Source organism: Apodemus sylvaticus, chromosome 17 (genome assembly GCF_947179515.1).
Source record: "Apodemus sylvaticus chromosome 17, mApoSyl1.1, whole genome shotgun sequence".
NCBI lineage: Eukaryota > Metazoa > Chordata > Mammalia > Rodentia > Muridae > Apodemus > Apodemus sylvaticus.
In genome coordinates this window covers 42,235,650-42,259,566 of record NC_067488.1, presented here as the reverse complement: position 1 = coordinate 42,259,566, position 23,917 = coordinate 42,235,650, and the positions used below count along the sequence as shown (strand labels likewise).

The 23,917-nt window shown below is 48.0% G+C and overlaps 2 protein-coding genes and 1 non-coding gene across 8 annotated transcripts in view; 1 reads left to right on the top strand and 2 right to left on the bottom strand.

Annotated features, from left to right (window-relative positions):
* The window catches only part of Ago2 (argonaute RISC catalytic component 2), an 86,215-nt gene extending 68,923 nt beyond the window's left edge, over nt 1–17,292 (top strand). Inside the window, exons 16-20 of one of the 6 annotated variants that reach the window (XR_007973975.1) lie at nt 1,324–1,458; nt 4,451–4,552; nt 5,735–5,934; nt 6,085–12,895; nt 15,695–17,292. Coding sequence is in view for 1 of the 6 variants with exons in the window: in XM_052161392.1 (XP_052017352.1) it covers nt 1,324–1,458; nt 4,451–4,552; nt 5,735–5,934; nt 6,085–6,193 (546 nt within the window). In the remaining 5 variants the exon portion in view is untranslated. Of the gene's footprint in view, nt 1–1,323; nt 1,459–4,450; nt 4,553–5,734; nt 5,935–6,084 lie in introns of all 6 variants that reach the window. The other 5 variants (XR_007973973.1, XR_007973974.1, XR_007973971.1 and 2 more) reach the window with 5 other exon arrangements.
* Nucleotides 17,293–19,399: 2,107 nt separating this feature from the next.
* Chrac1 (chromatin accessibility complex subunit 1) lies at nt 19,400–22,523 on the bottom strand. Its single transcript, XM_052161371.1, has 3 exons — nt 22,334–22,523; nt 20,698–20,824; nt 19,400–19,948 (listed from the first exon to the last, which is right to left on the bottom strand). The coding sequence occupies exons 1-3, from the start codon at nt 22,478–22,480 to the stop codon at nt 19,830–19,832; spliced, it is 393 nt and encodes a 130-aa protein (XP_052017331.1). The 5' UTR covers nt 22,481–22,523; the 3' UTR covers nt 19,400–19,829.
* LOC127668285 (U6 spliceosomal RNA) lies at nt 20,134–20,240 on the bottom strand. Its single transcript, XR_007974056.1, has one exon. It is a non-coding gene; the product is annotated as a U6 spliceosomal RNA (small nuclear RNA).
* Nucleotides 22,524–23,917: the final 1,394 nt, after the last annotated feature.

Genomic DNA, 23,917 nt, shown 5'->3' with positions numbered 1-23,917 from the left:
CTCAGAGAATACCAGAATCCCTACAGCTCAACTGTCTGGACTAGAATTCTACACATACTTTATGGAACATTGTAAACTGGTTGAGACTGTTGAATCTGGGGGAAGCCAAGCATGATAGCATGCCTTGAATCCTGGCACTCAGGAGGCAGAGGTAGGTAGATCTCTGAGTTCCGAGTCCAGCCAGGGCAGAATAATAAGACTTTGACTCAGAGGTAGGTAGGTAGACAGACAGACCGATAGACAAGCCAAAAGCTGAAAAAGAACAGCCTGGTCTTTATGCACCTGCAGTCCCTCTGAACAGTTGGGTGGGAAAATTGAAAATTGTCTAAGCCAAGACTTTGAGGCTAGAGTGAGCAAGGTGGGGAGACACTATCCTGCCCCAACCAAAAGCCACTAATACTGGTACTTGTGTTCCAAACTCTTCACATGAGACCTTCAGTGCAGGACCCACAGCTGGTGATGGAAGGGGCATTGCTGGCTACCGTGTGGCGCTGAGCTCAGATGGAGTTCTGGTCTGACTCAGGAGTATTTGCTCCATTTGTCCTTTCTTCCTTCTCAGTAAGCAAGCAAGTGGCAAATGGCTCTGTTGTCAAGCCTTAAGTCTTCATGGTGCCGTTTTATGAGCGTTGACAACATTATGCATTCTAAGCTAAGCAGTTTTGTGTGCCTTCTGATTTTAGAGCCTGTGTGCCCTTGGTCCCTATGTAGATGAAAACTTGACTATAATTTTTACTATCAAATCTATATAAGATAGAGTCACCTGGGAAAAGGGAACCTCAATGAAGAAGTTGGCCTGTTGGTGTCATGTCTGTGGGACATCCTCATATTGCTGGGTAATGGAGAAGGCTGAGTCTGCTTGGGCAGCACCATTCCTAGACAAGTGGGCCTGGGCTGTCTGAGAAAGCTAGCTGAGGTGGGTATATTGGTGCCTGCCTTTAATCCCAGCACTGAGGGGGTAGAAGCAGGCAGATCTCTGAATTCAGGGCAGTCTTGTCTACATAATGAGCTATAGGCCAGTCAGAATAAACAAAAACGTAAGCAAGCAAGCTGGTTGCCTGAGCCAGCAAGTACTGTTCTTCCAAGGTTTCTGTTGTGTTTCCACTCTTCCTTCCCTCAGTGATGGATGTGGTTTAGCAGTGTGAGCTAGTTAAACCCTTTTCCTTCCCAAGTTGCTTTTAGTCAGTCTTTACCACAGTAACAGAATGAAACTAGGCCAGCCGTCGGAAGGCAGAGTGGTATACCTGACCCAGTGCGGGCCAGACTGGGGAAGCTGTTTTCCAGTGTGCAAGAGGCATCTGACGCCTGCCTGCCTTTGTCCTGCAGGTTCTCCACCATGAGCTCCTGGCCATCAGAGAGGCCTGCATAAAGCTGGAGAAGGACTACCAGCCAGGGATCACATTCATCGTGGTGCAGAAGCGCCACCACACTCGTCTCTTCTGCACGGACAAAAACGAGCGGGTGAGTCATAGCCCTGTGGCTGTCACAGTCTGGGTAGATGCTTCTGAGACGTGGGCCTCCATGAGGACCCGGGCTCAGGTGTCTAACAAGGCTTTGGCGAGGAGGGTCCAGGCATGAACTGTCTCAGACCCTACCTCAGAAAGGAAGGGAGGAGTAAAATTGGGAGGAGCAGAGAACTGAGAGAAATCAGCCATTGAAGGTGGTAGACTGGGCGGTCAGAGTGTGAGAGGACAGAGCCAGCCTGAGCCTCTCCACAGAGGATGTCTCTGACTGGGAACGTACACAGCTCATGCTCTTCATCTGGAGAGAAGTAAGGGTCCTCAGGCGTGGGTGTACACATCCCAGAAGACAAACCTAGTGTCATCCTGAGGATAGGCTGGATGGCCAGCAAGCCCCAGGAATCCTATTTGTGCCTTTGCAACCCTGGGAGTGTCAGAGTGCCGCCACACTTGGTGCATTTCTGTGGCTCCTTGGGATTGAATTCAGGCCTTTGTGTGTATGTGACATGGCAAGTACTGTCCTGACTGAGATCTCCCAAGAGCCAGAAAAGCATGTTCTATGCCTTAAGCAGCACCACGAGGCACACGGCCACGGATAAAGGCAGAGGCTTGGGAGACATACCTTGTCCAGAAGGGCAAGACCTTAAGTTGTCTACCAGACCTTGAACCCAGTGCTGCAGATCCAGACCCATCAACCTGGGATCACCACACTGTTGTTGCAAGATGGTCACTGCAGTTCAGCTCTGCCTAGTGACCTCCAGTGTAGTCCAGTGTGTGTGTGTGTGTGTGTGTGTGTGTGTAAGTGTTGTGAAGTGACTGAGGAATAACTTGCCACAAAGAAAGAAACCATTTACTAATAAATACTTTAGCTATGGTTTCCAATGTTCCCAGTGTTACGTCTTAAAATTATGTAAATGGGGGGGAAACAAAAGCTTGACGAATTTCAAAGGGAAATTGACAAATACAGTGTCAAGGGTGGGTGTTGTGACACACCTCTGTTGGAACCTGAAACAGGCAGGAATGAGTGGGAGGGGGCGTGAAGAGCCTCAGATGCGGGATTCACCGGAAGGCCAAGTCTCAGGTGGTTTCCAAACCTTGATCTCATAGAAACCATATGTTTTGATCATTATGCAAATGAAGTTTAAGAATGCTTGACGCTTTCACATTGCCTGCCGCTCATGCATTAAAGATAGAAGGGAGACTAGAAGTGCTCACAGCTGAACAAAACCAAATGGTCTCATACCCGCTCAGCTCAGCCCGGAGCCTTGAGTGCATTTATTATAAAATGAGAAATGGCCCTGCAGACCATGAAGGGACGCTGTGGTGCCTGAAGCGGGGGCCCCTGGCAGCCCGTGCCTCTGTTGCTAAGGGTATTGCTGCTCTCCTCACTAGAGTGGGCAATAATGAAGAAACAGATTAGATCTGCCTCCTTGGATGCCCAGGAGGGGGAGAAGATACCCTCCGGGGAAGCAGCGGCATCCATTTCTTTGGATAGTGACACTTAGCCAGTGAAGTCTGAAATGTGCCACAAATGCTTATGGAGTTAGGTATATTTACAAAATCATCTCTGGAACTAAACCCAAAAATCCTTTTTTAAAAGCTGCCCGTGCCAAAAAAGTCTCAGGATCCAGAAAGCTTAATGCGCAGGTTTCCTGCACACATCTTCAGCTGTGAATCCTCACAAAATGTGGCAGAGAACAGTAAAGGCGTAGTTATGCACTCTGAATATTTTTATTAGTTTTGGATTTATGGTGGTCAGAAGGAGGGTATCAGGTAGGTCCCTCTGACAATGAAACTAGATTTGTGGGTGGCTGTGAGCAAACGTGGGTCTGGGAACGAAATCAGTCCTCTGCAAGAGCAGCGAGTGCTCTTAACCACTGACCCACCTCTGGAGTTCCTAGTTATATAGTTACTTTATGAGTTTAGTTTGTAGGCACGTTTCAGCAACCCTTCAAGGAGTAATGTTTTGTTTAGACCTGTGATGTCACAGGTCTGCAGTCCTAGCTTCCAGGTGTCTGAGGCAGGAGAGTGACTAGTCCAGGGTACAGAACAGAGGCCTTCCTTGAAAAGCATACAAACAAACAAAAGCTTGTGTGGTTTTGAAAGGAGTTGTTACCCACCCACATCACAACCCCCGAATGTGGACAGCCTTGTTTACGTGACACTGAGATCCAGGGCAGAGGGTCTGAGCTGCGACTCTATCTGTTTCCCTGGCCCTGCCCACAAGGATAGACTATTGGAAGGACTGACCAAAGGGCGTGGCACCCAGTCCCTGGTGTGTGGCTAAAGAGGAAGTACCAGTGATAGGAGTATATGGATACCCATAACCAGCCAGGAACACAAAACTGACAGTTCTCCGTGTCCATCCCTGGGTGCTCTAGAAGATTGTGGGTAGGAATTGTTTAGCTGAGCATAGTGACACATGACTGTCATCCCAGCACTCAGAGGCTGAAGCAGGAGGATTGTCTTGAGTAGGGTCCAGTCTGTGACACTCGGTGAGTTCTAGTCCAGCCTGGGCTACAATGTGTGACCCTATCTATAAATACATAATAGAAGGATTTATGGCATTGTTGCTTGTGCTAGCGGAAAAAAGTAAAACGTAGCCACACCCAGAGGGGTCTCTTCCCTCTTCCTCTCCTCCCCCCTTCTTCTCCCTCCCCTACTTCTCCTCTCCCTAGTTGAAATATTTTAAGCTGAGCATGGTAGTGTACAATTCACTCCCAGCACTTAGGAGGTGGAGGCATAAGGGCTTGGTCTCAGCCTCAGCCACGTGGAGAACTGGGACCCAGCCTGTGCAGTTGGAGCCTGTTCAGGCAGAGCCTTCAGTAAACACACCATGCTTGACTGTCACATCTGGATGCCGTGCGAACATTAACCCTAGCCTGAGTTAAGCTGTGGAGATCTCGGTACTTACCAGATTTTATATGTGCCTTGTCTTGCTGCCACCTGTCCCCCACCCTGCCACACCTGATGAGCTTTCTGTGTTGCTACAGGTCGGAAAGAGTGGGAACATTCCAGCAGGCACAACTGTAGACACGAAGATCACCCACCCAACTGAGTTTGACTTCTACCTGTGCAGCCATGCCGGCATCCAGGTAAGGAGGGAGGCTTCTTTGACTGGCTGGGATGTTTGTGGTGGCGCCATACATTTGGGGTGTGTTGTGACTGCAGGTGGGGTTCCAACTCATTCTGTGGCCAGGAGAGGAGGGGGCACTTGCTTGGGGTCCAGAAGAGATAGGAAGGGGCCTGTGTAGAAGTGGGTGTGGTGAGACAAGGTGTAAGGGACAGTGACTTGACAGTCAAAAGCCAAGGGACGCAGTATACTCTGTGCTGGCAGCTGGTGTGCTAAAGGTGGGGCTGCAGGAAGCTGCAGTGCTGGGGCCTGGGGGCGAGAAGGCTCACCTTCAGCTGCATGCTCACCACCAGTAAAATGCTAGGACAAGGAAGAACCGGAACGTTCTTTAGCAGCATTATGCCATCTTCCTGATGGTAGATTGAGGTCTTTGAAGAGCGGTTAGTGGCAGGCAGGGAGGGAGGGAGGGAGGAAGAGCCAGCAGTGTTTCTGCTGGGTGAAGGCCACGCTTGCCCTGCAAAAGGCTTTGGAGGGAGAGGTACATCAAATATTCTCAAGTCCCACTTTCTGGATGTTAATATATAGCTTTGATGGGAGTTTTTTCTTTTTCTTGGTATTATAAATAAAATATTAAAGAATACCTAATATACTCAGAGGGCATTGTCTTTGGCTCAGCTCCTCCTAAAATGTTTTGGTTTTGTTTTTTATTGCTACATCAAATGCATATTTATGGGGTGTGGGGGGTGTGTGTGTATGTGTGTGTGTAATGTGACTTTTAACACATGTTTGACAGCTCTGATGATATGGGTAAAACACCCTTCATACCCATCAGTCAGTCACCTCAGAGTTTGACCACTTCTCTGTATTGGAACATGAAAAACCCTCTCTGCTGGCTCTCTTGAGTCATGGCCACATTTAATGTTACTCAACGAGCTGGATGCAGTGATCTAGGAAGCTGAGGCAGGAGGCCTATGAGTTCCAGGCCAGTCTAAACTAATGCTACAAGGGAGGAAGGAATGAGTAGCTGATTCTGGGGACTGAAGAGAGGGTGTTTTAGCAAGGATGACCTGACTTTGCTTCCCCCCTTCCTCAGGCCTCCAGGTGCTAGGGTCACAGGCACGTGCCACCATGCCTGCGTTAATAGGAGTGCTTGTTCTTGGTAAAGGGTTTATGGTGAGTCTTTCTGGCCCTCTATCTCTTTCAGGGGACAAGCCGTCCTTCACACTACCACGTGCTTTGGGATGACAATCGTTTCTCTTCTGATGAGCTGCAGATTCTGACCTACCAGCTGTGCCACACCTACGTGCGCTGCACACGCTCTGTGTCGATACCTGCCCCAGCTTACTATGCTCACCTGGTGGCCTTCCGAGCCAGGTACCACCTGGTGGATAAAGAACATGACAGGTGAGTGTCGCGCCTGGCAGGGGGTCAGGACAAGGCTGGCTTCTCACGGGCTGTGATAATTGCTTTCCGTACACATATCTGGTCCCAGTGCCTCGCTTGGTATCCAGGAAAGTCTCCATCCTTTCCCTCTTCTTTCCCGTGTCTCTGCAGCGCTGAAGGAAGCCATACCTCGGGGCAGAGCAACGGGCGAGACCACCAAGCACTGGCCAAGGCGGTCCAGGTCCACCAGGACACACTGCGCACCATGTACTTTGCTTGACATGTTGTATTGTTTAGCGATTGTGTACCAAGTTGGATTCACACGAGACCAGCTACACTCAGACCAACAGATGCCCAGCCCTTCCGTGACAGCCAGCATCGAACATGAGACGTCTTTGGTTTTATTAGATCCTCCATTTTTCCAGAATGCCTTCCGTCCCAGATTTCAGACTTGGATTTTGAGCCGCAGGCCTGTATGAGACCCCAGTGTAGGAAACGCGGTTTGCCAACCCTATAAGCTGCTCGCTGAGAGTCCCGTTTCCTAAAAACAAACAAAACAACAACAAAATGTCCTAAAACCAGTCTATGAACTCTCAGGGCTTTAAAACACTTCAATTTATTTGGTCATGCGAGTTACTTGTTTCTAACACCTGATTCTCAATGAAATCAATCGATGGGCTCAATCTAGCTATGAAGGCTCTGAGCATGAAAGCAACATCATTACCATTGGGGTTTTAAAGCCTGGCCCTAAGAAGTTGTCACTAATGTTGAATTCTAAGGGATGCCATGTGCCCTGCAGCCCCAGGGCAGTGGCTGCTAGGTATCCACGGTGTCTCTCGCCCACACCCGCCGCCACTGCCTGCCCTCGAGGCCTGAACGAAGGCATAGTGGGCAGGGGGTGTGGTCACGTGTGTTTATGGCAGTGACAAGTCCGAGAGATTGGCAGACAAGTGCCATTTTGATAAAAATTTATTTAAAAAGAGAAAAAAGACAATATACTGACAGTCTAATCATAAGATTTGTCCTGTAGGACTGTGACATTTATTTTCCAAAGTTTCTAAAGAATACGGGTCTGTGGTGATAAATACAGTACAATCCTTTTTCACTGTTAATGTCTTTAATGTAAGAGAAGAATATATGTATCTGGTTTGCAGTATTAATGTGGTAGGTAGATGCTGTTTCCCTTTCGTTGATGAGGGGCGCTTCTCGTGACCTGCTTCCCATATCAGGAGCCGTGTGGAGCCTGGAGACAGTCCACCTCTTGTGGCTTTTAGTGCTTAAGTAGAGGAATATGCAACTGGCTTCACCTAACAGCGATGCCCCCTCCCCCTCCCCCTCCCCTACTCCCACTGTGGACTGTGTAGCTGTACCTCCGGGAAGGACAGTGTGCTTGCCAGTAATCTGCCGTCCTTCCTGCCTCGTCCATGTGTGTCGCTCAGCCGACGAAGCACAAATGGAATTTATTTATTCTTCCATTGCTGGTAAACAAGTTCACGTAAGAGTGCACTTCTCTCCGTGTGCAGTTCTGGAAGGTGGGTTTCATAGGATCTATGCACTGAAGTGGAGAGCGCGCTGCCCATAGTGGCTCTGCCGGCCTGGGACTGGCAGGCCAGAGTGGAGCGTTCCCCAGGAACTGACAGTGGGCAGGGCCAGCAGGGCAGGCACGGACTTTCTCTGGGTGTTATTTGCTTCTGGGCCCCAATGTGGGTTTGCCAGCCCAGAGATCAATGAACTGAGAGGGGCCACTATGAGTGGCTCCGCAGGTGGCAGCAGCCACCTCAGTGTGTGTGTCCTGTGGGCCTTTTGTGCTCCTACCGAAGCTAAGTGAGCATCAGGTCCGTCCCACATCCAAGTTCCCGGAAGGAGACGAGCCTTCCCTTCTGTGCTGCTTTGTGCTCTGTGGGTTTTCTCTACCCTGCTGACGGTCCTTACCCCTCAGCTCTGCGTCATTTACCTCTGACCCTGTGGTAGAGGGAGGGTGCCCACCCTCTCCCCCTGCCGTGGCTGGTGCCTCATGCTAGAGGACACAGTACCACCTTTGCCCCATTCCCTATCTGCGCTGGAGCTGTGGGGAAGGGCAGACGCAGTTACCTGGGAAGTCACACCCTCAGCAGGTGTGTGTATCTGTGTATGCATGTGGGTGTCTTACTAATGACATTAGTCTCTTCTTGCTGTGTCTTTAGAAATCTTTTAAAGTAACAAGACCCCCAGTCTAAGAAGCACTGGGACTGCCTGCGATCCCATTGGCAAGTGGCACTTTTTCAAACTGTTTCCAAAAGGATATAAAACCACTCAGCTCACCTAACTTGGTCAGGCTGGAAAACTGGTTAAACTAGTGAACTTTTAGAATCTGAAATTCGATTGTTTTCAACCACTCTTAGAACCAAGTGTTTCTAAGGTGTGTCTTCAGCCCCTTGCCTTGGGATCTTAGTCATGCAAGTGAGTTTTTTAGAATGCAGATTCTCAGGCCTGTTGCCAGCTTCTTGGATCTGGCACTGTGTTTGAGGCCACCCCACCCCCACCCCTGGCACCCCCCTCCCCCCACCGTGGCTCTGTAGGCTCTCTGAGGCCGTACCCCATAATGCCAAGGGAACTGGAGGGAACTCCTATCAGAGCTCACACCTAGGAACGCTTGTGGACTGGGGAAAGCTAAGCTAGGAGTTTCGTTTTGATGTCTTGAAGGATAAGTTTTCTTTCTGACGGGCTAAAGTACTGGAAGAAAAGTACTTTCTACAGTAGCCCATGCTTACTTGTGACACTTTTAATATGAAATGTATCCCCAGACCAAATGTCCCTAATTGAGTTAGATGCACATCGTCCACATGTCTTATGATGCAGTGCTTATAAATGGCTATAGTTCCAATTTCTCAGGTAAATGATTGTTTCCCCCGATTTCTGCCCTCCCCTTATTATTAACATTAGTTTCGAGACAGTGTGAGACCTCAGAGTGTGGTAGCAGCTCCGGCCATCTTCTGCAGGAGCCAGCTTTTTTTTTGAGTGTACCTGCACCCAAGACTGGTGACAGGTGCCGTTCTCTCCTGAGGTGATACCTGGCCAAGTTTGAAGACTGCCCACTTGCTAGCTGTATTCCCAACCCCACTGTTAAGTAAGGTGTGCCTTGCTTTAAGCAAACTGAATGTGATTGTGTTGTGCTCTGTATCCAGTTGGAAGGAAAACTAGGACGTGCCCATCTCTTTAAGAGAGGCTACCCAATTAGACTCTCCTGGTGGCACTTCCTAGTACTCTGTAAGATATTCACTCTTAAAAACCCATCATGACATCCATCCCTTCACCACTGTGTGCACCAGGCAGCAGGCTCTCCCGCCCCATGCTGATGAAGCAACGCAAAACTCTGTAGAGAGACATCGAGGCCCCATCCCATAGCTTAGCCCTTAGCGATACTAGCAGAGCTCCCACCTGTCACTGAGTGTTCTAAGATTCTCCTAGTCCCCGTCATGTCTGAGACCGAGCACACCTGTACTTGTAGAGAGGGGCTGCTCGGTTTGGGCTGGGAAGTGCTCACGTGCACACTTGATACCACTTTGGGTCTGCTCTGCCTTTCCAGATTTGGCCTCTTGGCCACTCCTCACACCCACCCGCTTGCTGGCCTCCAGGCCACAGGGCACTGCCAGTGAGGAGACTGCTAGCTCCGTGCTGTCTGCAGCTGGCCCAACATCTGTATTCCTAATGTTTACCTGTTACTGAGCGCTTGATAGAAAGACTTGGCCCCTGCAGCAGCCTTGGGCGATTGTTCCCCCATTGTCATCTTCTTATGTTATTTTATTGTTTTTAAATGCAAATGTTGCTATTTATTTCTTTTTTCCTCTCCTGCTCTGGTTTGACTTAGTTGAGCTGGCTATACCAGTGCATGTGGTACCTGATGGATATGATAGAGATTATTTCCCCAACTTTTATAACTTACCCAATGTTTACCTTCAGGCTTGCTAACACTTTATTTTTCGAAGTCACAGATGTAATTTTTCTGGATGAATTGTTTTTCTTATATATGCAGTGGTATGCTTTTGCATTGATCTGCAGGGTGATTTGAATTTTATTTTTACAAGCAGTTTTTCAATCAAATTCTATATTTGATATGATGTGTTAAGGGTAGACCAGCCCGGGAGTCATGCAGCTGGGGTCCCCTGAGTGTCCAGGAGGCCTTAGGGCTGGGTGGCCTCTCTTGGTAGTCCCTGTGGTGGTAGCACTGGTCACAGGAACGTCGGGGTCCTTCAGCATGGCCCTGACCTCTTGGATTGTTACAAGGATTTCTTCAATGGGCATTTTGCTACACAGACAGTGGACAATCCTGGTGGCCCCAGACAAGCCATAAGCAACCTTTCTGTGACCTCTCCCTGACTCATCTTTCACACCCATGGGAAAAGGAATGTGCCCTGAGAAGAAGCTACACTCCCTTGGTGTTCATACGCCTCACTTGTGAATGCAGACATTTTGCTTATGTTTTAAGCCCTTCCCTGCGGTAACCATGCTAGCCAGCTCACCATAGGCAGAGCACATGTAACTCTTGCCCAGAGCGCGCTGCTACAGGCATGCCCATCACTCCTATAAGTTGCACTGATCTCTGACAGTCTCCTTTACTGTGCCCAACTCCCTTTCTGCTGTACTGATTTGAAGTGATTGTAAACGGATTCACAGTGGCAAGAGTGATGTTGATGGTGGGGCGTTGCCTCACTCCTGCGATCCCAACACACATTTCAGTATTATGTGCTCGAGTGTGCCGACTGGGCTCTATCCTCGAGTGTTGTGGGCTAGCCTTGTCTCACACTCTGATAAGAAGTCCTCTCTCCCCTCTATACAGGACAGCATGCTCTTCGAGACCTGAAGGCTTGAATGTAAACAGATTAGTTAGTTTTTGTGATACTTTGGTCTGTTTAGTTTTCTTGTGATCTGCAAGGCCCCCCCAAAACTATGTCCTCCCAGTTTCATGTGGCCTTTGTCAGTGTGGACAGCATGTGAATAGCCCAATCAGTGTTAGCAGGCCATCGCTACATTTTTTGGCCAGCCCTCAACTTAAAGTTGTGAGGTCACTGCTGTGTCAGACTGTCATCTGTGGTCCATTCATGGGATACCTGAAGCCCGGTGCCGCCCTTCATGCCTTGTGACGCTGCTGGGATCTAAGTGCATGCTCTGTTTAGCCTCGTATGAACTGTCTGTGGTCAGGGTACCCAGTGTCTGAAACAAAAGGAATTATTACACTCAAACCACCGAGAGAGCGAGAGCGAGAGAGAGAGAGAGAGAGAGAGAGAGAGAGAGAGAGAGAGAGAGAGAGAGAGAGAGAGAGCATGAGAGAGCATGCGTGTGTGTGTGTGTGTGTGTGTGTGTGTGTGTCAGTGCCATTGCAGAGCCCTCACCTTGTGTCTTTGGATTTGTTCAGCCATTTTCTTTGTCTCAAGTTGAATGTACCGGCTTAGCCAAATCACTACAGAAGGTGGTTTCTAAAAACCTTTTAGACAGATGCATAAAAGCTACCTCTGACTTCTCATAGATTTGTGTTTGCTCTGAAGCATTGCTATCCACACTGAATATAGCCAAAATATCGCCTGGATAAACTGAGTTGTGAACTCCTCTGTTCAGTTCTGGCTTGAAAATGTGTGTGCCATACTGTGATCTGGGGCGGCGGCGGCTGCTCCGCTGCCACTGCCCAGGGACTCCTCAGCATCAGCACCACCCAGCTCCAAGATTCTAGCATCCGAGAGGCTGGCCGTAGGGCTTCTCTGCACCGGGAGCATGCACCCACCAGGCTAGTGGGCATGACTGTGCAGGGCCACGGGTGGCTGAGCCTGGAGCTAGTCTGTCTGTCCCTGCCTAGTTTTGCTTTCCTATTTAATAATGTAAGAAGGCATCTTTACTCCTGCTTTGCTTGTGAATGGATTGAAAGTGGCTTCCCTGCTCTCTCCTCCCTGTTTTGTACACTATAAACTCGTAAAGGTGCTTCAACACCGACTCTTGTGCAGATAATGTATTTAAGTAGTTGCACGGATTCAGCTAGTGCAGACGGAGCTGACCTTGGGACCCTGGTAAAAGTGAAAGACTGGAAAGCCCTGTGGTCCACTTGGAGCAATGGACTCTGCTTGAGAAGGTCCCTGTCGCACTGGCAGAGCAGGTCTAACTCATAGAATTGTTGTGGGGACCCGCCACCTCTGACCAAGCTGTGCTGTGGTTGTCCACTTTGCTGTCCAGAAGGTCATCCTCTTCTATCACGGCTCCACCTGCATCCCCTTCCTTGGAAAGTCAGCATAAGATCCCAGATTCCCCTATTTAGCTTGAGGGCTAGATGGACAGTACCATGAGGGGACAGATGGACGGTGTCATGAAGGCAGGTGCCTGGGAATTGGGCTGGGCTTGGGGGAGCTCTTCTAAAGGTTCTTTGTGCCCTCCCCAGCCTCCCCTCACCACTGTTGTATTGTGTGTGTGTGTGTGGGGGGGTCATCTTCCATTCTTTTGACTTGGACAGCTCAGTACCCTTAGAAACCCTCACATATTTCTCTGTGTGAAAAACCAGAGGCATGGAGGGTAGTGGGTGTTTGCAACACCCCTGACCTGCACCCCGGGGTTAATTAAATCCTCTGACTTGGCTGGGATTTGGAAATCCAGGGAAGCACAGGGTACTAGATATGTTATGCTTAGGGTCATACCCAGGTGCCATGGTGTAAGCCACAGTCCTCGGCACCAGCACAGAGACAGCCAGCCTTCCCACGCATGGCACTTGTGAAAAATACGAAAGTAAGCCGGAGCCCGGGCCACTGCAGTGTTCAGCTGACGTGGTCTTTTTACTGGTTGAAGGGAGAACACTATTTGAAACCTTCCAGTGCCCTGATGGTTCTAGTTCCTCTGTTGGGGGTGGGGGTGGGGGCGGGGGCGGGGACTAAAAGACTGATTGAGCTCCTGTTTTGTTTAGAGCTCTTTTGAGTTCAGTTAAAGATAAAGCCCTGGAGTATATCCTCCCTGTGTCACCAGCAAGAAGGTAGGAGGGCCTTCTCATTCCGTTCTTTCTGCATCTTCAAGCTCCCCAACATCAGATCACTCGAGTACCCACACCAGCCATCAGCAGAGCGAAGTATACATATGGGGACAGGTGTTGGGAAATTCACAGCTTGTAATGGCCACTCCCGGGTTGTAAGGGGCAGGCCCTCCATCCTGCACAGCAGGTGGCCTCGGCCCTGCCTCCAGGCACTGGTTTCACTCTCTGTACACCTAGCTCACACTTGGAGCCTTGAAAGTCTGTTCTTGGAGTCCTTTCAGAACCATGCTGGGCTGGCCAACAGTTGACCCTGCAGCCCTCAACTCTTTTCTTGCAAACTGATGCCACCTTGGAGCCTGTAGCTGTGGAGACACACTCAGGCCTGTCCTGGGTTCTTTGTGTTCTGAAATGCAGGGGCACCTCTGCTGGGGTTTGGTCAGGCACTGGCAAAGGCTACTTGCTGGTCTTGTGTTCTCTGCCTCTCAGCAAGACTGCCGTAGTGGAAGTAGGTTTAGAGGGAATTGGAATCACGTCTTTGTGAATGAGTGTAAAGTCCTCGGGCGTGAGGTGCTCCCTCTGTGGTCCTTTTGGAATGTTTTCTGTTGTTGTTGCTCCATTGTTAACTCTCTGTTCTATGACCCTGGGGGAGACTGCTCACTTAGGTGTGATGTTACTTAAACCGAAAACATAGGACTCCAGCTTTGATGTGCGGGTGGTGTGATTTTCATCTCTGACCTTCTCAAGGCAGCGATGGTGCCATTTCCTAGCTCAGTCTAATTAAATCCTCCCTCCCTGTCAAGCGATTGCTTTTGTTGGTTTTAACAAGAGTAGTCCAGTCTGGTTATTCTATTTCCTTAATTACATAGAAAAGGCCTGTGCAGCACTGTCTGCAGACACATAACACATTTAGCAATTTTGGTTCCTCTTCAAAGCCAAATAGACCTATGTGATTAAACTCCAAGAGGGTACAATTCAGCATTAAATTAAAATTTGAGTCATGAGTTTGAGAGGGAATTTCAGTATAGTTGAAAAAGTTATGAATTCATGTTTTATAATTATAGAGGCAAGTGAGTATTTAAAAAAATGTTGTAAGAGAACAATTGTAAGTTTCTGTGCAACTGTTCGGCTACTGCCTCATAAATACAGGAAGAGCTCATAGCTGATTCTCTTAACCTCCCACACTTTGGATTACCTGCCTAATATGTATTGAGGGATTTTAACCCTTGGTTGTATCAAATTTTCTAGTTTTATTTTATTTTTATAAAATAATTGAAAAAGAACCAAAAATGAATCCAGAAGTTCCCCAGTGGCTCCTCCCCCAGTCTTAATCCCTCCCACATACACACTCAAACCTTTTAGAAAAAGACATTTTGAATCAAAATGTATTCCATCCATTTACTGTTTGCTACTTTCTGAGAAGTGGAACAGCTACAAGGGCCTGCTTCAGGTGGCACTCTGTATGTCATGGACATGTTTGTACCTGTACAGTGGATCTGTGTGATGACGTCTTGTGCTTGCGGTTTAGAAACCACGCAGTGCTGTTTTGTAAATTGACAGTTTCTGTGTAAACCATTATTTATAACCCTTGGCCCCTCTGTATAATTTTTCATTTGCTACATGGATTGTATAATTATAAAATTATAGTACCTGCTAAACCCGATTCTGAGGCTTCATGTCGTTGTCTTTGGTTTGATACCAGTCTGGATCTGGAGGCTGCCTAGGCCTTGCGCAATACCAGTAGTGACATCACTCGAAATTAAGCCTTAATCAGATAGTGAATTTGTGCATTTCAGAGGATGCAAAAAAAAAAAAAAAAAAAAAAAAGAAAGAAAGAAAAGAAAAGAAATAAGAAAAAAGAAAAGAAAAGCAGAGTGAGTTTCAACCACCCAGGTCAAGATGTTCAACCCTAACTCTAACCAATTCCCTCTGGAGTGAAAAGGGACTGTTACCAAGGTTACACTCTTCCCTCTCACCTGTGTTCTCCCATGTGGCTTGAAACAGATGATGTGCATTTCTGTGGCAGTCTATCTAGAGACCTTTTTCGGGGTTATCTTCAAGTGTCTGATTCCTCTCTGTCTGAGACGAGCCTCTATCGCTGGGGAGCACAGTTGGGGCGTAGGTTTCGTCAGCCTACTCAGCAGCTAAGCTCCCCGCAGTTACTGCCATTATATGTAACCTGCATAGATTACAACAGATTTTTGTTGGGCAAAAGCATCTTCAATCTTGAGGTAAAAGAGAGGGGACCCAGCTTTCTTTACAATGTGGATCTACCTCAGTTAAACAGTTGGGTGCTATTAACTAAGTCTGTCGAATTAAATTGGAAAAAGTAACCAAACAGTGGGACATAACTAACTGCACATGAAACTTGAAGACATCATTTCCGTTTCTTTAATAATACTTTTTATTTATTTTGTGCCTTTTATGTTAACCCTAATGCAGTTTTTTAAAATTCAGAATAGTCATTTTCTCTTGCAAGTGGGGAGCCCAACTGACCATACAAGTATGCTATCCAGCTGCTCTAGTATTCGGGGATCCTGCCCTCTGCCCTCTTGGGAAACGAAGGGGGAAATGTGTCTGTGAGCAAATGTTACACATCATATACCCCAGTTCTTACATATTCATAGCTTTCGCTTCATTTCTGTGCCATCCAAAGGGGCAACCCCCAAAACCGACACCCAAGTACTTTTGTCTCTGCTTTTTCAGCTGACTGTGTCTCTTCTCTGGCATGACTTGTGTGAGACTTTCTTTTGTAAGCAGCAAATGGACTGCTGTTGATCCCATCTTCTGGCTTGCACGGTGAAGGTGCTAAACGCCGGGAGCAGAGGCGGGGGCAAGCTTGCAGCCGTCTGGAGGCCAGGCCGGAGGCGGGGAGGATGTGCGTTCTGCGGCAGTCCGCCATTTGTGAAGTCAGGAACACTCTGACTGGTAAGAAAATAAGATCGGAGGTCGATAACTTTCCATCCTTTATATTTGTCAGTTTACAACTTTTCCTACAACGGCAACTATTTTGCCATAATTCTTTGGAGGTAACACAATATTTTGGAGTCTTCTGAATTTGATTTTATACCAGTAAGAAATCAAAGTTTTAGGGCTCTTTCCTGTCGTATATAGTTTTACGCATTTAAAGTGATCTCTGGATTTTAGAAGAGAACCAACTGTACTTGGTAGCAAACCTCCAAAAGGTGAGGGAGGAGCCCTGCCCCTCCCCCTCTTCCTCTGCTCCCTATCCCTTCCCTTCCCTTCCCAGGATCTCAAAAAAGGAAAACAAGAAAAAAAAAAAATGATGATTCCAGTTTAGGTGTTTGTGGGCTTTTTTTTTTTTTTTTTTTTAAAGTTTCCATCAGGTTGATACTTAAGCTATATTTTATAGAATTAAACCTCCTTTAGTATGCTGCATATGGATACAAAGCTCAGAGCTGTTGCACTTTCTCTGTAATCAATGCCCTACAATTGGCTCGCCGGAAGCATTTTCTTTTAACCTAATGTGTACTTTGGGCAGGTGATGAAATTTACATAGGTACCTCAAATCAAGACCTGCGCGTGCTGCATTTGGATTTTTTTGGTTTTGTTTTGGTTTGCTTTTCTATGTATCATTATGTTTTATTTTTTTTTTCGGTGTTATGCTTTTCGGACCCCAATAGTCTGTTGAAAGAACAACCTAAAAAGTTAAGTATCCTTGTTTTCTCCCCCCTGCAGTATGTGGTTCTAAAGGTCATCCTCCATTAGGAATCTTTCCCCAAGCGCACCCAAGGAAAAGGGTACGACGCTTCCCAGCGGGCCGTGCCATTGAGACCTTTTGTGTTCATGCTGCTTCGAGTCCCTCCTCCACATCACCTAAGGGTGGGTACCTCCATTGCAACATTGTGGCATCTTAACTTTTACACACAGACCTCATGGGTGTCCACTGCGGAAGTAGCGTGACCCTAAGACACTGGCAGCGAGAGCAGCCCGGCCCGGGAGCGGCGGCCTTCGCATCTCTCTCTCAGCACTCAGCCACGCTGACCTGGCCGGGTGGTCTGCATGGACAGGACAGCTGGTGAAGAAAGCCGGATGCTCAGACACCGTGCGTCTCCCATCCTGTTGAAGCTCAGCTGGGTCCTTTGTTTTCACAGCTTCCTAGGTTAAATAGTTTGCACTATTTTTGCAATAAATTCATGGGAAACCTAACAGCTACTTATGTTGTTGTTCTTATTGTGTGTATAAACTAACACTAAAGATTTGCTATAGTGTTTGCTTTTCACCTCCTTATGTAGCCCCCTAACATGCACAGAATGCTGTAAACCTGATAAGATATGATGTGGATGATATTTTATAAAGTTATTTTGTATGGTGTCAATTTTGTTTTGCCGCATAGTGTGTCAGCAAAAAATAAAATAAAAGTCCTCGTATTTACAGCTGCATATTCCGAAGGTGTCCAGTTACTCACTGTCCTCCCTGGAGAGTGCTGTCAAAATCACAGGCTGTAGAGTGCACCTCTCCCCGAGAGTTGGGTCCTGTTCTGCAGTGCCAAGGGCTGTGCCCAAAGGATGGACTGGCTCCTAGAGTTCTGCATCAGCAGAGGACCTGTGATTGGAGAGCACCACAGGCAGGAGAATATCGTGGTGTGTGGGGTGTTAGAACTGAGTCCTGATTGACGTGTTTTTATGCGTGCTCTCTCACTAGTGGGGTAAATAAATGAGGAGCTCCCCAGTCTCTGGAGGCCTCTTTCCAGGCTGATTTGACCTGTGTGACCGAGTGAGACGTGCAGGTGGTGTTGGAAAGAGAGGGGAGAGGTGGGCTGAGAAAGGCCAGACAACTGAAAGTCCCTAAGATGAAGAGAACAAGATGGCAAAACCTGTGATCACAGCAGCAAGGCTTTGCTCTCTGTTCTTCCTGTCTTTTTTCTACTAGGGCAGAGGGTAGCTCAGTGGTTGCCATGGTAACCTGGGGATGGCAAGAGATTTTTCAAGAGGGTGCTAGAACTCTTCTTAATAACGGTCACATGATTGCACGTGACCAAATCTGTACACAAAGTGGATTCTTAAGTGGCTTATTTGAAATCATTTTAAAAAAACAGACATGGCAAGCAAAATGGGCAAAGAGGATTTTGCTGCCTTTAATCCTAGCACCCAGAGGCAGAGGTGGGAGATCTCTGAATTCAAAGCTAGTCTACCTGGTCTTCAAAGAGTTCTAGGCCAGCTAGAGAGAACTTTGAAGGAGGAAGAGAAAACAGTTGCCATTAGCAGGTAAGGGACAGAGATTAACTATGGGGTGGCATAGGAATACTCTTGAGTGTGTATTGATTTGTAACAAACTACAAATTAACAGCCAGCAGGATTGGCGCGCCCTTATTATTCCTGATATTTGGGAAGTTGAAGCAGGATCACAAGTACTAAACCAGCCTGGGTTACATACAGGAAGAGTAAAACACAAAAATAATGTGTCTAGCCGGGCGATGGTGCCGGGCGATGGTGGCGCACGCCTGTAATCCCAGCACTCTGGGAGGCAGAGGCAGGCGGATTTCTGAGTTCGAGGCCAGCCTGGACTACAGAGTGAGTTCCAGGACAGCCAGAGCTACACAGAGAAACCCTGTCTCGAGAAAACCAAATCCAAAAAAAAAAAAAAAAAAAAAGTGTCCCCAATGCCCAGCTTCTCTAATGCCCTTGCACAGTAGACTAGCTGGTTGTGCATGTTTGATACAAGCTAGAGTCAGCCGAGAGAAAGAAGCCTCAGTTGATAAACTTCCTCCATGAGATCTAGCAGTAAGACATTTTCTCAATTAGTGATCAATGGGGGAGGGCCAAGCCCATTGTGGGTAGTGCCATCCCTTGGTTAGTGGTCCTGGGTTCTATAGGAAAGTAGACTAGGCCTGAACACGTACACACACACACACACACACACACACATACGGCCTGTGCATCAGCTCCTGCCTCCAGGTTCCTGTCCTGTTTTGAGTTCTTCTTCCTTTGGTGAGGAACATCAATGTGGAAGTATAAACTGAATAAACCCTTTTCTCCCCAACTTGCTTTTTGGTCATGGAATTTCATCACAGCTAGAGAAACTCTAAGACGCACCGAAGACAGCTGCTTCAATTGCACATGATTGACGATGAGCTGGGGCTCTCTGGAAATGAGACGGTTACTTGCTGCTGCTGTTCGCTTTGGTGCTGTGAGTGGTGCCAGGGCCCGGTGTGTGCTAAGCACATACTCTACTGCATCACATCCCAGCCAGAAAGGCACACTATCAAATTTCACAAAGACCCTAAAACCACTTCAATAAGGCATGTTACTGTAAGCCGGGCGGTGGTGGCGCACGCCTGTAATCCCAGCACTCTGGGAGGCAGAGGCAGGTGGATTTCTGAGTTCGAGGCCAGCCTGGTCTACAGAGTGAGTTCCAGGACAGCCAGGGCTACACAGAGAAACCCTGTCTCGAAAAAACCAAATCAAAATAAATAAAAAAGCATGTTACTGTAACATACAGACAGACCTTCCATGGAAAAAGAAAAGCAAATTTCTGGATAAAGCATGCTACTGTAAAATACAAATCTTTATTGGAACAAGAAAAGCAAATTTCTGTGCAATAAAACTGCATAGTCCATTTTTAAAAAGAGAAATCAAAGGTAGCACAATGTGTGTAGTCTGTGAGGACAGGGTGTCCATGTGACTACACAGCTGATGGGAATGTCCCAGGTCTCCCCTGCAAGCTCAACACGATCGCTCAGTGGTGTGTGCTGCTGTACCCAAAGCCAGAGCAGCTCCATCTGCCCAGGACTTGGGGCCTGTGGGAGAGGGGATGGCTGAGGGCCTGTGGAGGAGGCTGCTGTCCAGTCCTTTCCACTGCAAGAGCAAATGCAACAAGTTGCAAATTTGAGACAAAGCTGCGGTGCCCTTCACTCTGCAGCTGTTAAGTCTGTCCTTGTGTGTGCGCTCACAGGACTCGCTGAGAGCTCCTCGCTGGCCTAAGCCAGGGCTTCGCCAAGGTCGCTTCCATCGTCCTCATTGTCCTCCTCCTCTTCCTCCCTCTTCTCTTTGAGCATTTTCAGGTACTTACTAGCTAAAATCTTCTTTGGTAATATATCTTAAAAGCAGAAAACATTGTCAATAACTGGTTATGGTGAACTATGACTACAATGATTGAAGTTTCAAAATGTATTATTTCCACCTTTAACTTCTTTTTTTTTTTCATTTTTTTTATTCGATATATTTTTTATTTACATTTCAAATGATTTCCCCCTTTCTAGCCCCCCACTCCCCGAAAGTCCCAAAAATATGGAACGCTTCACGAATTTGCGTGTCATCCTTGCGCAGGGGCCATGCTAATCTTCTCTGTATCGTTCCAATTTTAGTATATGTGCTGCTGAAGCGAGCACCACCTTTAACTTCTAAACCAGATGAAATCCAGGTATGCTAGGTGAAGAGTCACAGAAACAGGCAGTTTCCTGGTGCATGCTTACAGACCTGTTCACATTCCACAGCTGGTAAACATGTTTTGTGAACAACGCTGTCCAGGCCAGCTGAGGGAGGTTGAGCCGGCCCCTGGGCTAGACTGAAACTCTTTCTAGCTAGAGTCTGCTCCTGGCTGCATGCACCAGCTGTTCTGATGGGGGTGGGGGAACAGGACAAGTGGACAGCTCTGAGTGGGTGGCCTTCGCCAGGGAAGCACCTTGTATACTGTTGGTTTCTTGGTGGGCTCAAACGGAGAAAGCTAATAACACCTCCCTGTGCCATAACAGGATAAACTGAGGCATCGAGCACAACAATAAAGGGAAGAACGGTTCACTACAAGTTGGTTTTTTTTTAAACCAGAATGTCCCACAGATTAAGTACCTGCAAGAAACTGAAGTGTCTCTGAATCCTCTGCAGTGCTGGCCAAGTCACTGTATGTCAGTGCTTTCTTGGTCTTGCCAGTGCCATGTCTGTAGGAACAGGTGGCTAGATACTGAACAAAGAGCTCCTAAACCAAAAATAAAATAAATCAAATGAAAGGGCTCTGTCAAAAAAAAAAAAAAAAAAAAAACCCACCACATATTTTAAGTTTAAAATTCCATTAATACTTCAGATTCTCTTGGCTCAGTTTTAACGAGAGGAAATCCATTTACAGGAGACAGAAACGTCAGAAAGGAAACAGCAGGCAGTTCCCAGCTGAGCTTAGGTGTATAACATAAATTTTTACACATGATTATAAAACTATGAAAAATATTTACAAGTGGTTTCAGGGGGCAATGTGGTCCATACCTTTCATAATAGCACTCAGGAGGAGGTAGGAGGCACAGGAAATCAAAGGCAGCTATGGCTATATATCAAGTTTGATGCCAGTATGGGCTAAATGAGCTGTTGTCTGAAAAGGAGGGTGGGGCAGGGTGAGGTGTCACCAGCCTACACAAAATGGAGTAAAAGACCATTCAAAAATTGTATCTGAGCCGGGCGGTGGTGGCGCACGCCTGTAATCCCAGCACTCTGGGAGGCAGAGGCAGGCGGATTTCTGAGTTCGAGGCCAGCCTGGTCTACAGAGTGAGTTCCAGGACAGCCAGGGCTACAGAGAAACCCTGTCTCGAAAAAAGCAAAAAAAAAAAAAAAAATTATCTGTCTAGGAATGGTGGCACCTTCAACCCCAGCACTTGAGAGGTAGAGGCAGACCTTTGTCTGACTTCAAGGCTAGCCTGGTCTATAGAGTTGAGGGGACACCCAGGGCTACATAGAGAAACCATGTTTCAAAAAATGAAAACCAACCAACCAAATTATATCTGCCTTGCAAAGGACTTTATTACAGACATGAAGTGCCACATGTACCACCATGCCCTGCTACCTCTCAGCAGCACTTGGTAGGCTGAGGTAAGCAGATCTCTTTTGAGTTTGAGGTAATCCTGGTTTACAGAGCTCCAGGATAGAGAAACATGCTGAGAGCTGTCTCGAAATATAAAATAAGAACACAAAGCGATGTGTTGGGAGGAGGCTGTGCGGTTACAATTTGTCTCTAGAGTTTAACTTGTGACCGCGGTTGTCTGTGTAAAACCTGACTACTTCCGAGTCCTGAGGGCTGAAGAGCCCTAGATGGCCTTGCAAGCTGTCGCGGAAGCTTCGAGAACCGCCCCCTCCCCCCCCCCACACACACACATCACTCTGTGGGAAGTCTGCGACAGTGCGACCTCCCACACTCCAGAGACCCACGTCAACTCCCGCAGCGGTACACTTAACTACGCGTGCGCGAGGCACGGAGGGAGTGGCGTGGTAGGCGGGGCGCAGAGAACGCTGGGAGCGAAGTGATCTTGCAGAGCGAAAGCAGCGCAAAGGACAGCGGGAACGGCGCAGTGGGCGGAGCTATGACCAAAGGCGGGGAGGTGTGTAGCGCGCAGGCGCAGGGAAGATGAAACGCGCGGCCCCCGCAGGGCAGCCAAAGGGCAGGCGTGTGCGGAGCCCGAGGGGCGGTTGGTGCCCGCGCCCGCCCCTCTCGCCAGCCGCTCACCGTGGCCTTGGCCGTGAGCACCAGCGCCTCCTGGTTGATGCTCGACACCTCAGGAGAGCTCTTCATGATGACTCGGATGCGGGAGAGGGGCAGCGACACAAGCCGCTGCTCCCCGCACTTGTCCTTACCCACGGCCGCGTCCGCCATCTTCCGCGTTCGGGCCGCCCGTGATGCCCCGCGCGGCCGCGCCTGCGCAGACGCTGTGTAGTGCGGTGGCCTGAAAGCCTAGGAGACAGCGTCCAAGAAAATCCCCTCGGAAACGCTCCCGGAAGAGGCGCTTTCAGGCTTTTGGGAAGTCCCAAGCTGCACAGACCTGTCCTTTCAAAAGCTGAAGAAAGAGAAATGGAGAAATGTCTTTTTGTTTTTTTTTTGTTTTGTTTTTTGAGTCAGGGTTTCTCTGTATAGCCCTGGGTGTCCTGGAACTCACGCTGTAGACCAGGCTGGCCTCGAACTCAGAAATCCGCCTGCCTCTGCCTCCCGAGTGCTGGGATTCCCGGCAAGAGAAATGCCTTATGAGGTCATGTTTTGGAGGGAGTCAGCAATCATCTACCACACTTTGGTAGCCAAACGGATCGTGGCAACAGTTTGGCCAGAGGAATAGGGAGGAAAGGCGGCCCCTACCCATCTGGAGACTTACAGGGATTAGCCTGTTAGGCAGGCAGGGGAACCAAATGGTCCTTGAGTCCTCTGTAATCCCACCACAAACCCAAGAGTTCTAGGCAAACCTGGCCACACAAGGTCTTGAAGAAGACAGGCTGTGTCTTAAATAGAACGCAGGGACAAGTTAGAATGAAGACTATTAGAAACATCCTATCAAGCAGTGGTCCCAGGGCAGTGTCCAAGAATATCAGAAAATGAACTCCATGGCAGAACTCTGCCTAGATAAGTTGAGTGAAATTGGGAAAGTAAAGTTGACGTGTTCTGAAAGGAACAAAAACTCATAAATTGCCACTAAATATAGTTGGAGGAACTAAATTGACAGGGTTTTATAGGTTGGATCATGTTTGGTTTTAGTGTCTTTACCATAGTGTATCCTAGTTCAATAATACGACTGTCCCTCAGTATCTATGGGGGATTGGTTCTGAGATCCCCACACATACTGAAATTGCTGAAGTCTTAAGTACAGGAGATGACAGCTGCATAGAGCCTGGTATTGATTTAATGCCTCGTGAATGCCATACGAGTAGTTGCTGGACTGTTAGGGAACAATGATGAGCGATTTCTACATGTCCACTCAGCAGAGATGATTTTTTTTCTTGAATACTTTGTATCCCAGGTTGGTTGAGACCATAGATGTAGAACTGATGACCAGTGTTGGTGTCAGGCACAAAGGCACCGTCAGTGAGCAAGTAGCCATGCTGTCTGCTCTCAACAAGGCTCTGTTCACCCAGGCGTCCTGGGAAAGGATACCGTTTCCAGTGGGAAGTGTCATGCCTGTGTGGTAGGCTGGCCTCTGAGAAGTGATGTTCATTCTCAGATCCAAAGCAAAGGAAAGTCATTAGGACAAGATGAGTTTTGTCTGTCTCTTACATGCTTCTTTTTGCACAAGTGAGGGAGACAAGCATAAGACTCTTCTGAACAATG